Genomic DNA, 13819 nt, shown 5'->3' with positions numbered 1-13819 from the left:
ATTGCACTGAGTATAATGGCATATGAGAGTAAATACAGTATATAAGAGACTGGACCTAAATTTAATATTGTCATATGTTTGTTTTGATTCTCTCATAAATTTGATTTATAGAATGAAAATTAGTTCCACTCTTATTGTCATGAAATGTGTGTTTTTCCTTTTCAGCTTTCATTGTAGATTGCTTAATGTTTGTACAATTTGTAAAAAGAAAAATGCTACAGTATTTATAAGTCATTCATGGGGTAAAACTTTAAAGATAGAGATAATATATTTTTATAAACATGTGCAAATAATGTTCTTCTAATTCTATTTTACTTAATGTTTTGTTGCCAGAATGTTAACATCACATTTGTGAACGTCCAAACACTTCTTATAGCTTTTTTTAAATTTTTCTATTTTAATACTGTGATCTGGCTGCTTTATGTGTATTGCTTTTCTTACTCTAGGACCGTGTATGCTGCAGTCTGTTTGGAAATGGCCTCTCATGGTTTTCTTGTTGCTGCTTTGGAGCACAGGTAAGATAAAGTAGACCTATATTAAATTGTTTTCACATAAATGGACCATTTACCACCTTAAGGTGATGGGATTGTCCATTGGTCAGACCTGTAGCATAACAGTAATTTAAATAAACCTTAAACAGTGAATAAAACAAAGTACAAATTAAAATGGGATTTTCAGGCTCACTGTCTTGTCTCATGACTGATGATTTAATCTGTTATCAAGTGTATCTCAGCAAGTCATCTATCCTGTTCTCATGCAGCTGCAGAAAATAAAATGGCAGTTGGACTCTACATTAGAACCAATTTAGAATATGTAGTGTTCACTTTTAAAGGTGCAATATATTGCATATTGCTGGCAATTGAAATCAGATTATTGTTTTGCACTCCCCAGTCCTTTGAATAAAATGGGTGCAAATATAGTCCAATTTCAACAAATAATTTCAAATCATAAAACATGAAGTTGTTTAAACTCTGCTGAGATAGAAGCTAAACTAAAGCATGTTTAACATCTCTTTCCAAACTACTTAGTATTTTTGTAAGCTTTCTCCCAAATCTGCACCCCCAATTATCTATGTTGTCTGCAATTATGTTTCAATCTTTACCTAGGGACTGCTCTGCTAGTATTACTTACCATTACAAGGAAACATCTTCGTTGAGCACTGAGGATTCTGTGCTTCCAAACTGCTACCTGCAGGAAGAGTGGATTAATTACCGTAAGATTAAGCAAGAAGAGAAGGAGTTCAAGGTTCGAAACTTGCAAGTAAGTCGAGTGTGGGAGTTAAATTTCTGAGCATTCATTTCCATATTATTTACTATTTAGTCTTTTTTAGTTTGTATTTATTCTTATATATGGTATGTAGGACTATGTAATATGGCCAGATATACCTCGATAGTTGTTGCCATAACGATATTTACTAGCAATGTGCATTCTGTCTAGTATTAATGTTTAAGTATCTGTAAGGGTTAATGAAAAGGATATTTGACCTCTTATCGAAACATTTTTTCTGTTTTTCATGTCTGGATATTAGAGTACAATATTAATGGACCTGTTCATACTCTAATATTCAAACTTTCCACTTCACTGTTGCCACTTGCTGGAAACAACTTGCACATTATAAAGTTAGCAATAATCATATCCTTTTATTACAATTTTTGTCTTAAAACAGCAGTTGGAAATCACCCTGTATCTGTTTGACTGTGTAGGGTGCGTACATAAAATGCATGCTTGTCATAATCCCACACTACTGTTCAAGCCCTGGTAATTTAAAGCAGATAATTGACTAAACAGATTTGATTGAGCTATTCGTTCAAGTGAGAATTTATTTCAGTACATTTATATTGGACTAGTAAAATAAAGTTTCCCAGCCCTTTTAACTGTAGTCTGTACATTGTCACTTGAAGCCTCATTTTGTGCCCATGGTTATTATCTTAGTACTGTTGTATCCTTTTAGTGTTGGGTTCATGGGAGGAGACTGCATATTTTGGCATAACATAGCTCGTTACTTCTCTAAAACTCAAAGGAGCATCATGTTTTCTGCTTGAAAATTTGGTAGTCTGCTTGAAGTGAATTGCATTTTCAATGTAGTGACCACAAATATTGAGGTTTGCTTGCATTCTTCTGTTGTTGAGGCACTTTACACAAACATAGCTCAGACAAGATTTCATCAGACAAGGTTACACCCCCAAAACAACAGACACTCAAATAAGAAGGGCTACTGCCTTACCCAGAGACAACCTTATGGAATATAAAAACAAAGACAACAAGGACCACACCCCCCTTGTTGTCACCTACAACCCACATCTTGAAACACTTAGAAAAATTATAAAAGAACTTCAGCCAATACTAAACAATGACCAAACACTGAAAAATGTATTTCCTGAACCTCCCCTCCTGGCATACAGACAACCACCAAACCTTCAACAACTAATTGTCTGAAGCTCCCTAAGTGAACCAACAGAAAATGGCACATCTCCATGCTTACAGAAAAGATTCAAAACATGTGCCCACATCTATGATACAGACTGTATAGTTATACCACACTGCCGACTTGAACATCACATAAAGGGATCATTTTCCTGCAGATCATCTAATGTAGTCTACCTAATTTTCTGCATGAAATGTCCTGACACTGCACTCTATGTGGGAGAAACTGGACAAACACTCCGCCAGAGAATGAATTTACACAGGTTCCACATTAAACATGGCAACACAGATGTTCCTGTAGCGGCCCACTTCAACAGCCATGGACACTGTGAGAGGAACATTGAAGTCACAGTGCTTATGGGCAACTTCAAAACACAGCAAGAGAGAAAAGAATGGAAAGTTAAACTCATGCTAAAATTTAATACATTACAACATTGATTGAAGTACTAGGGTGTTGTACCGTGTTAGATTGAATAAAGACAAGAGTTTTATGGCCAGATATGAGGATTGTTTACATCTCTCAGAATGACAGACAACCTGTCTACAGATCCACATTGTTTTGAAACAACTCATTACAAACTTCAAAAGACTTCGTTGGACAGTTATCTTATCCAGAGATCTTGACCATACATTGTTCTTCTTGCTCTTGTTAAATTAACCCTAGCCTGAATGAATCTATTAATCTTTTTACATTTAAAATTTCTCATTTAAAGATTGTTGTTTCTTGTCCTAGAGTGTGTATATAAACATTGGGAACTCCAGTCTCTTGCCTGAAGAAGGGGCCTGAGTTGCCTCGAAAGCTTGCATATTGTAATCTTTTTAGTTAGCCAATAAAAGGTGTCATTTTGCTTGGCTTTTCTCTACATTACACACATGTAAGCTGTTAAATTATATTTGTTATATAGAATACAGTTATTTTCCCTGAAATTCTCAGCAACTACAAGGCTTGTGCTGTTATCAGTCTGTTTGCACATTACAGCCAGTAGTACTGTGATTGGCACTGTGGGAAAATAAATAGTTAATAAAAGTCTTGATCATTCATTATATATGGGCTCAAACATGGATGTCTTTTATTTGAATCTACTGATGGAGTCCCACTTGCTTTTGTTTTTGCAGCATGGCAGACTGAAGAAATCTAACTGAAAGCTTCCTTTAATCAGCTCAGTTCATTTACATATAATGACTCTTAAGCCTTTCAAACATACTAATCACCATACATTTGAATGGCATAATCCAAAAAACACCTCTGCTTTTAATTGTTATATAAAGTCCCAAAATAGTTAATAAATAGGAGTCATGGGTGGATACTTTGATTAAAGAAATAAGACTTCTTATATGTAAACTGTTATCAGAAAGCAAAATATGTAAAATGTTTTATATAATACCATTTTCTAATTGGAATGTATTGGTACAAAAGTCAGAGTGTCATAGTTAAACAAGTAGGTGGTTTCAAATATTTTTTTCTCATACATTGGATAACCTATTAGAGTAAATGAATTGAGCATCCCATACCTAGAACACTAAACCACAGCCTTTTGAAATACCACATCACCATTACAGTGTTTCATTTTTGAATATTTAATTGTGTTCCAAATAGTTTTATAGTTTTAACATTCCAGTGTTATTGCCATGTACTCATTCATTCAGGTAATTGGGATAAAGTAGTGCTAGCACTCACAGTTGATTTATTAGCGTGGATGGCTTGGCACAGTTTCCGGGGCAGACAGTATATAGTGCACTTTCATGGCTTTCTTTTAATTCAGAAAAGTCCAATCAGTGGTGTACAGAGCATTATGTAATGTTCATGATAATGCCATCCAGTTTGTTATACACAAAACAATATTGATATTATAAAAAATGATATCTACCTTTCAGTTGATGCTTTTACTTATTGATCCCAAGAAGAATTTTCAGTGTGGTAGTAGCTGATCCCAAAAAATTTGCAGCCTAATGTTAAGATGACAAGTAAAAATAATATGATTTGTGCATAAAATAAATAAAGTTGTTGAAACTGATGAAGGAAAAACAGTGTTGTAACAAAAATGGAAGCAGGTAAGAAATCGTTGATAAAATTCGCCTCATGATAAAGTTGTTCACCAGGTTGATCTGGGTGTCATACATTGATAGCCAGCAGCTTAGCCAACATCTTTCTGTTTCTCTCTGCTACTGCCTCAAGAGAGTCTGGACTCGGAACAGAGATGGCTTTCTTCTCTAAAATACTAAGTTCATTGGCATCTTCTTTTCATATGAGACTACCCCACCATGCCACAGCACAAAAGAGAATAATTGTAACTACAGATACAAATTCAGAAATACTTCATCTATTCTAAATTAACTTAACTGCCTAAAGTAATAGCTGCCTACTTTTTATTTTAATATGTTTACAGTGTTTTCAGCCCAATCCAGGTTTCTATCCAGGTGTACCCGTAAGTATGTACATACTGTACCTGAACTAACGTAACTTCTGTTCACTAAGTCAACTACAATCTCATTGGGTTTAATAGTGTCTAATTATTGATGATGCAATCTGCACATCAACAAAGTCATTCCAGGCCTCTATATTCCACCTTCTGTCCACTGTTTATACAGGGCATTATTGCAGAGTCACTGAAGAACTTCTGTAGGTGGCATAGGACCTGAAATTTCATGGTATTTAGTGTTAATTGTCATTTTGACTATTTTTAATTATTGTTTTTTTTATATTTAAAGTTACACCAACGTGCTAATGAGTGTGTGAGAGCTCTTAACTTCGTGAATAAAATCAATGATGGAAGGAGCATCGTCAATGTTATGAAGTCTGACTTTGATATTGAAAGTCTCAAGGTAAAATAGATGTCTTCTTCTTAAAATGCGGATGTAATTATTTACTTTTGTGTGATAACATCCAAAATTATGCACATTATACTGTATTGTTACCTGTTCAGTAAGAATTCTTATTTCCAGCATTAGAACACCAATTAAATATTCTACTTTATCCCGTACTATTCTTTGTTACACATCATCATACATTAAATATACTGTACATAGACTTACACATGAAATCAGCTTATCAATTTATGATTGCAATAATGTATTTCATAGGAGAATCCATAATGAATATACAGTACTATCTGCATGTGTTGTAGAAACCACCTCTTGGATGATTTTTTTAGCACATGCAAGATAGAGGATACTTTTGATCAAAGCAAGTGAATCTGTACTACAAAAAAATTGTATTAACAATATATTTCCTTTTGAGCAGCAAACAGTTTGCCTCCCCAAATTTTATTGAAAATGTCCATCCCCAAACCACAGTTTAAAATAAAGTGTTTAACATTTTAAAGTGCTTAGTTTAAAGTGTCTTGCACACTTTTGAGATGTACTACTATCAATCAGTCCTTATTGTCAAATATAGTACAAATTAATTTACTTTAATACTGTTTACTTTGGAACATATTAGATAGGAGAAGCAAATCTACCATGTTTATCATAATGCTAAAATATGTAAAATGAATTTTTTATCAATCAGTACAATTTTACGTTCAATAAAAGCATTCAAATTGAAGGTTAGAGGTCTGCACATTAGATTTTTGCACTTTATTCCTTGAGGGATTTTTTTTTTTTTTTTTGCTTGTTTGGTCGTGGGGTACTTATTCTTTTATTCTACTTATTCTATTTCTTGAGTCATGATAAATCGTTCTTTTGGGCTTTTTTGTGTTAATTTCCTTTTAGGATTATCAGTTTTATTTATTTATTTTTCTATTTACAGTTTTTCACCTTTATGTTAAAATACTTTTTACCATGCTTTTGTCTGTGCTTTTTAATTTTCTAATCTCTTAATAAAAAGAGAATTATGATATTTACTAAAAAAGTACAAAATGCATATCCATTTTCAGCTGTGGTAATTTACATTTGTCCCCATGTGTATACAGTGCAGTGAGATTCTTATCTGCATGTTTCCCACTAACTGATAATAGTAGTATAATAGAAACAACTGATATTGAATTCTGCAGCATATACAGTGGTGTGAAAAACTATTTGCCCCCTTCCTGATTTCTCATTCTTTTGCATGTTTGTCACACAAAATGTTTCTGATCATCAAACACATTTAACCATTAGTCAAATATAACACAAGTAAACACAAAATGCAGTTTTTAAATGATGGTGTTTATTATTTAGGGAGAAAAAAAATCCAAACCTACATGGCCCTGTGTGAAAAAGTAATTGCCCCCTTGTTAAAAAATAACCTAACTGTGGTGTATCACACCTGAGTTCAATTTCCGTAGCCACCCCCAGGCCTGATTACTGCCACACCTGTTTCAATCAAGAAATCACTTAAATAGGAGCTGCCTGACACAGAGAAGTAGACCAAAAGCACCTCAAAAGCTAGACATCATGCCAAGATCCAAAGAAATTCAGGAACAAATGAGAACAGAAGTAATTGAGATCTATCAGTCTGGTAAAGGTTATAAAGCCATTTCTAAAGCTTTGGGACTCCAGCGAACCACAGTGAGAGCCATTATCCACAAATGGCAAAAACATGGAACAGTGGTGAACCTTCCCAGGAGTGGCCGGCCGACCAAAATTACCCCAAGAGCGCAGAGACGACTCATCCGAGAGGTCACAAAAGACCCCAGGACAACGTCTAAAGAACTGCAGGCCTCACTTGCCTTAATTAAGGTCAGTGTTCACGACTCCACCATAAGAAAGAGACTGGGCAAAAACGGCCTGCATGGCAGATTTCCAAGACGCAAACCACTGTTAAGCAAAAAGAACATTAGGGCTCGTCTCAATTTTGCTAAGAAACATCTCAATGATTGCCAAGACTTTTGGGAAAATACCTTGTGGACTGATGAGTCAAAAGTTGAACTTTTTGGAAGGCAAATGTCCCGTTGCATCTGGCGTAAAAGGAACACAGCATTTCAGAAAAAGAACATCATACCAACAGTAAAATGTGGTGGTAGTGTGATGGTCTGGGGTTGTTTTGCTGCTTCAGGACCTGGAAGGCTTGCTGTGATAGATGGAACCATGAATTCTACTGTCTACCAAAAAATCCTGAAGGAGAATGTCCGGCCATCTGTTCGTCAACTCAAGCTGAAGCGATCTTGGGTGCTGCAACAGGACAATGACCCAAAACACACCAGCAAATCCACCTCTGAATGGCTGAAGAAAAACAAAATGAAGACTTTGGAGTGGCCTAGTCAAAGTCCTGACCTGAATCCAATTGAGATGCTATGGCATGACCTTAAAAAGGCGGTTCATGCTAGAAAACCATCAAATAAAGCTGAATTACAACAATTTTGCAAAGATGAGTGGGCCAAAATTCCTCCAGAGCGCTGTAAAAGACTCATTGCAAGTTATCGCAAACGCTTGATTGCAGTTATTGCTGCTAAGGGTGGCCCAACCAGTTATTAGGTTCAGGGGGCAATTACTTTTTCACACAGGGCCATGTAGATTTGGATTTTTTTTTTCTCCCTAAATAATAAAAACCACCATTTACAAACTGCATTTTGTGTTTACTTGTGTTATATTTGACTAATGGTTAAATGTGTTTGATGATCAGAAACATTTTGTGTGACAAACATGCAAAAGAATAAGAAATCAGGAAGGGGGCAAATAGTTTTTCACACCACTGTATTAAAAATAACATCAATCAATATATATATAGAACACACGGGGGTAGGCTCATGCAGTTGTTAGTTGTTGAGTAGCCCTATGGCTGGCCTGACGATAAAAACTGTCCCTGAATCTAGCATATCAAGTTCTAACTGTCCTGTATTGTTTACCAGAAAGAAAGAGGGAGAAAAGTGCAGAATCACTGAGGTCCTTAACAATACTTTTTGCCTTACTAACACACTTAGGTATGTTATGTATGTATGTATGTATGTATGTATGTATGTGTTATGTTGCCTTGAACAGAAGGGAGCTGCTTACTAGTAGTAATCTGAGCAAACTTCACCATCCTCTTCAGGGGTCAGAGCAGGTGCTGTACCAGGAGGTTAATGTAGCCAGTAAGAGTAGACTGAACTGATTAGTCGGCTCAGGTGAAGATGTGCTCAGACATCCACGGAAGACCTGGAAGTGAATGTGTTAACAAGCCTTTTTTACGACAGGAGAGATGCACTGTAACCAGTTTAGGTCATTAGTGATGGTGTGGCTCCAAGAAGTTAAAAAATGCTGACTCTGTCTATTGTATCCTCACTAGTGTACAGGGTACAAATACCTGCTTTCTTGAAATCTATGAGCATCCTCTTTGTTTCCCTTATGTTTAGGGAGAGATTAGTGGTAGTGATATTTGTCTTGTTAAAATTACTGTGTTAAAGGATGAGCTATGGTTTATTAAAAGTGTCAGTTTTTAATTATCCATGTAGACAAGCATAGTATGAAATGCAAGGGATATGGAATTCTCTCTGAGCCAATTGTGGCTATAAGTGAACTTGAGCTGATCCGCTGTATCTGGAATATTATTTTTCACATGCCCTAGCATGACTCTCAAAGACTTTAATCACAATGTGAAAGAGTGACACTGGTCTTTCAGTGACGCAGTAATGATATGGTCAGTACCGTTTTTGAAGCCTGCACCAACATTCTGTCTAGACTGGTTTATTTAAAAAAAACTAACTTATTTAAAAACTCTCCTTATTCTCTGGAAAAGAGGATGAATTATGTAGAAATTCAGGAACTTGCAAGGGGGAAGTATAGAAAACATGAAGTTCATCTAGAGAGAGGAAATTCCAATGCAATAAAATGCAACTTTACTTTCTAATTTGTATCTGTATCTCCATCTACGGGCGGCACGGTGGCGCAGTGGGTAGCGCTGCTGCCTCGCAGTTGGGAGATCTGGGGACCTGGGTTCGATTCCCAGGTCCTCCCTGCGTGGAGTTTGCATGTTCTCCCCGTGTCTGCGTGGGTTTCCTCCGGGCGCTCCGGTTTCCTCCCACAGTCCAAAGACATGCAGGTTAGGTGGATTGGCAATTCTAAATTGGCCCTAGTGTGTGCTTGGTGTGTGGGTGTGTTTGTGTGTGTCCTGCAGTGGGTTGGCACCCTGCCCAGGATTGTTTCCTGCCTTGTGCCCTGTGTTGGCTGGGATTGGCTCCAGCAGACCCCCGTGACCCTGTGTTCGGATTCAGCGGGTTGGGAAATGGATGGATGGATGGATCTCCATCTACATGTTCTGTTACATTTTATGTGCATTATGGATGCTGCTGTTTTCAGTTTCTTGGAACTCTGGTATTAAATTTTAACAACTTTAACTGGTTTTGTGAGCCAATAACTGCACTTCCTGTGTGTTTTCATATTCTTAACACTCCTGGTGTGTGTTTCTGTAAATTTTAAGAAAGTTATGAATGTTACTGCTAAAGAGTAGTTTCATAGTCTAAAATTCTTTTCTTTTAAGAACACTTGTTTCTTCTCGAATATTTTATGTGTAATGAGCTCAAAATCCTTTAGTGGAATCTCTCCCAATGATGTTAGACAGAAGTTCTAAATTAAAAAAAATTAATTTATAATATATATATATATATATATATATATATATATATTTTTTTTTTTTTTTTTTTTTAATTTATATTTCTTATTCTTTCTTTTTTAGAATAGAGTAGACATGGAGAAGGTTGGGGTCATAGGACATTCCTTTGGAGGAGCTACTTCTCTGTTAGCCTTACTCAAAGATGATCGGTTCAGGTTTGTAACAGCTACAGTTTCTAAAAAATATTTTTGACTTTTGGCATGGAATTTACATCTGCTTTATTTGTTGAGTTCATAGGTTTTAGGTACTTCTTGGAATGGCTTTAAGCTCATTAAGGAACAAGTACAGTAATCCCTCCTCCATCGCGGGGGTTACGTTCCAGAGCCACCCGCGAAGTAGAAACCATATGTTTATATGGTTATTTTTATATTGTCATGCTTGGGTCACAGATTTGCGCAGAAACACAGGAGGTTGTAGAGAGACAGGAACGTTATTCAAACACTGCAAACAAACATTTGTCTCTTTTTCAAAAGTTTAAACTGTGCTCCATGACAAGACAGAGATGACAGTTCTGTCTCACAATTAAAAGAATGCAAACATATCTTCCTCTTCAAAGGAGTGCGTGTCAGGAGCACAGAATGTCACATAGATAGAGAAAACAATCTCTAGCAAACAAATCAATAGGGCTGTTTGGCTTTTAAGTATGCAAAGCACCGGGCACAAAGCTGTTGAAGGCGGCAGCTCACACCCCCTCCGTCAGGAGCAAGGAGAGAGAGATAGAGAGAGAGAGTTTGTTTTTCAGTCAAAAATCAATACGTGCCCTTCGAGCTTTTAAGTATGCGAAACACCGTGCAGCATGTCGTTTCAGGAAGCAGCTGCACAAATGATAGCAACGTGAAGATAATCTTTCAGCATTTTTAGACGAGCGTCCATATCGTCTAGGTGTGCGAACAGCCCCCCTGCTCAATCCCCCTACATCAGGATCAGAGAAAGTCAGCACAAGACAGAGAGAAAAGTAAGCAATCTAGCTTCTCAGCCATCTGCCAATAGCGTCCCTTGTATGAAATCAACTGGGCAAACCAACTGAGGAAGCATGTACCAGAAATTAAAAGACCCATTGTCCGCAGAAATCCGCGAACCAGCAAAAAATCCGCGATATATATTTAAATATGCTTACATATAAAATCCACGATGGAGTGAAGCCGCGAAAGGCGAAGCGCGATATAGCGAGGGATCACTGTAATTATATTTTATACTGGTCAAAATGAACTTAGATATGTCCTAAGGCTAATAGAAACACTGTTTGTTTATTAAAAAGGTGGCAGAGGGAAGTGGACCAAATTGAACAGTGATTCCTTAACTATACACCGCCCGTGAGGGTGTCCTACTGATATACCAAAGATCCAGTGAAGCAAGTTGGTCCTTTTTGGTTGTGGTCTCTTTCTCTCAGTCTCAACTCAGGTTCAACTTATTCATTCACATTATCCTTGTCATTTGACGGAACAGTTGAAAATCTGCAATCTCCGTTGAGAGTAGCACATGGGGTGCCACTAGTTCTCCGAGTGTATTCTGCTTTTAAGCAGCAGTGCCACCACTTGGTGACTCACTCAGATCTGCCCCATTGACAGAATCTAACTGTATGAAGTTTTCAGGTTTCATCTGACAGCATTTCTTTCTAATCGAGATCTTGTGACGGTAATCCACTTGACTGACTTTATTGTCATGTTTCTGAAACTACCCTATAACTTTAATTAGCCTTGAGGCTTGGAGAATTATTCTGATTAAACAGCACACTGCTACTAAAATGAGATATACTTCACTGACTTTGATCAGCAGATACTGTACATCATTCACATTAACCGGGTAACAGTAAAATGCTGTGCATAATCTAATTCTGCATCAAAAGGGGGGCTAGAGCCCTGTGGTATCCAATATAACATGCAATTTTCTCTGTTTCAGGCCTATGGAAGGTTAGTTTGCCATAACAAATAACCAAGTCATTGCCAATTTGATTCTGCAGGACCATGTCACTTATGATAGTTAAATACCTATTAAAAATGTCTCAAACATTTCTTGTTGTTTTGGATTGTTGTTTTTAAAAGTACATAAAAAGAAAACTAAAGATTTATCAGTTTTTGCCTTGTGAAATCTACTGTAATGCACATCATAATAAAAGAAAGAACCCCTGAAGGATTACATACCTCTGAAGAATTTTATTGAAAAAATGATTTTAAATTACAATTGGGTAACAGAATATTATCTTTTTATTAGTTTTTGATAATATTACACTAATCACCAGTAGTGTAAGCCAAATCACCGGTTGAAGTTGGCCTCTAAATCAAAAGGGAAACAAGTGACTGACAGAGCAATCAATTTAAGATGGCATCAGATTCCTTCTAGTAAAGGAACCTGCATCAGTGGCCCAGATTAGATAGATAGATAGATAGATAGATAGATAGATAGATAGATAGATAGATAGATAGATAGATAGATAGATAGATAGATACTTTATACTCATTTACATAAGTTATTTTCAAACCTGACCAGTCTTATCAATGTCTGAATCCAAAGAGAAACATAGCTTTAAAAAAGTAATTTTTTGCCCAGTTTGGAGATATACCCAATGACAGTATTTTTATGTTTGGTGTTACATCCTCCTTTCAGAACTGAAATTCAATAAAAATGATGCAATGTTTTATGTCTTTTGTGGCAGGTGTGCCATCGCTTTGGATGCTTGGATGTTCCCCATTGAAAATAATCTGTATTTTCAGATGAGAAAACCTGCTTTTTTCATCAATACAGAAACCTTTCAGACTACAGACAGCATTGCAAAAATGAAGAAACTTTTCCAGAATAATAAAGAAACCAAGATGATTACAATCCTGTGAGAGAATTTTCCATTCAGCTACTTCCAATAAAGTTAAAGTTAATTTTCTATATAGTTTCTAAACTCTTAATTCCGTATTTTAAATATTTCTGATGTTTGTGTCCTGATTGGAAAACACTGTTTTACACAGGTAGAATAAGTATTCTCTTCTAACTCCTAGATGTTCTGAGGAGAATAATTTACATCTTTTCATTGCTTATAATCAAAACATTCAGCGTGTATAAGTATACTGCTCTCTAGTAAAGTAACACATATAATTTAACAGAGACTGGATTATCTAGGATTGTAATGTAAAATAAAGGGAAGTAATGCTGAAAGTGTTGTTTTTTTGCCTTTTTACAAATAGAATACAGTCAAACATCAGTAAATCATCAACTGAAAAAACTATAATTAGCAAAATCTTACTACAGACTCCATATAGAAAGGCTGAGCCATTGGGGAGCAAAGCGAGTAGAGTCAGGAACCTTTGATATGCACCACTTTGACCTGCTGTCATTATGGTATAAAAATATTAAATCTGAAAATACACTCTCTGGTCATTTTACTAGATATCTAATACCGGAGGATAACCCTTTTGCCCTCAGAGCAGCTTGAAGTGTTACAGGCATTAATATAACATGGTGCTGGAAACATTCCTTAGAGATTTTATTCCATATTGACTCAATAGTACTGTATGTTTGGCCACACTTTCATGATGTTTACCGCCTTTTCTACCTCATGGCAAAGGTGTTTCTTTGTTGGATTAAGGTGTGGGAACTGTGCGGTTACAAAGTACTAATTTATAACTTTTCTTCCCTGTTTGTTCTCCTTTTAGAGGGACTGTTCATCAAAGCCACTCTGACTTTACATTCTTGATTAGTCCGTGGCTGAGTCGTATTTATGAAACCAGGGGCAAGCTACAGCCAGAGAGAGCCTTGGAAATTACAGCCAGGGCAGCAATGGCATTCCTCAACAGACATTTAGGTGAGAAGAATCTCTAATACAAATTTATATAATTACTAGGTGAAGTATCCGATGGCCAGGGAGGACAGAAAAAACAAAAAAAAAACTCCAGATGGCTA

The 13819-nt window shown here is 36.3% G+C and overlaps 1 protein-coding gene across 1 annotated transcript in view; it reads left to right on the top strand.

Annotated features, from left to right (window-relative positions):
• Nucleotides 1-13819, top strand: part of LOC114664642 (platelet-activating factor acetylhydrolase 2, cytoplasmic-like) — a 38762-nt gene that overhangs the window by 21414 nt on the left and 3529 nt on the right. Inside the window, exons 6-11 of the mRNA XM_028818832.2 lie at nucleotides 447-515; nucleotides 1107-1260; nucleotides 5134-5247; nucleotides 9995-10086; nucleotides 12585-12755; nucleotides 13573-13721. Coding sequence (XP_028674665.1) covers nucleotides 447-515; nucleotides 1107-1260; nucleotides 5134-5247; nucleotides 9995-10086; nucleotides 12585-12755; nucleotides 13573-13721 — 749 coding nt within the window. The remainder of the gene's footprint in view (nucleotides 1-446; nucleotides 516-1106; nucleotides 1261-5133; nucleotides 5248-9994; nucleotides 10087-12584; nucleotides 12756-13572; nucleotides 13722-13819) is intronic.

The sequence above is a fragment of the Erpetoichthys calabaricus genome, chromosome 14 (genome assembly GCF_900747795.2).
Source record: "Erpetoichthys calabaricus chromosome 14, fErpCal1.3, whole genome shotgun sequence".
Classification (NCBI taxonomy): Eukaryota; Metazoa; Chordata; class Cladistia; order Polypteriformes; family Polypteridae; genus Erpetoichthys; species Erpetoichthys calabaricus.
Note: the sequence above shows the minus strand (reverse complement) of the source record. Positions and strands in the feature narration are given on the sequence as shown.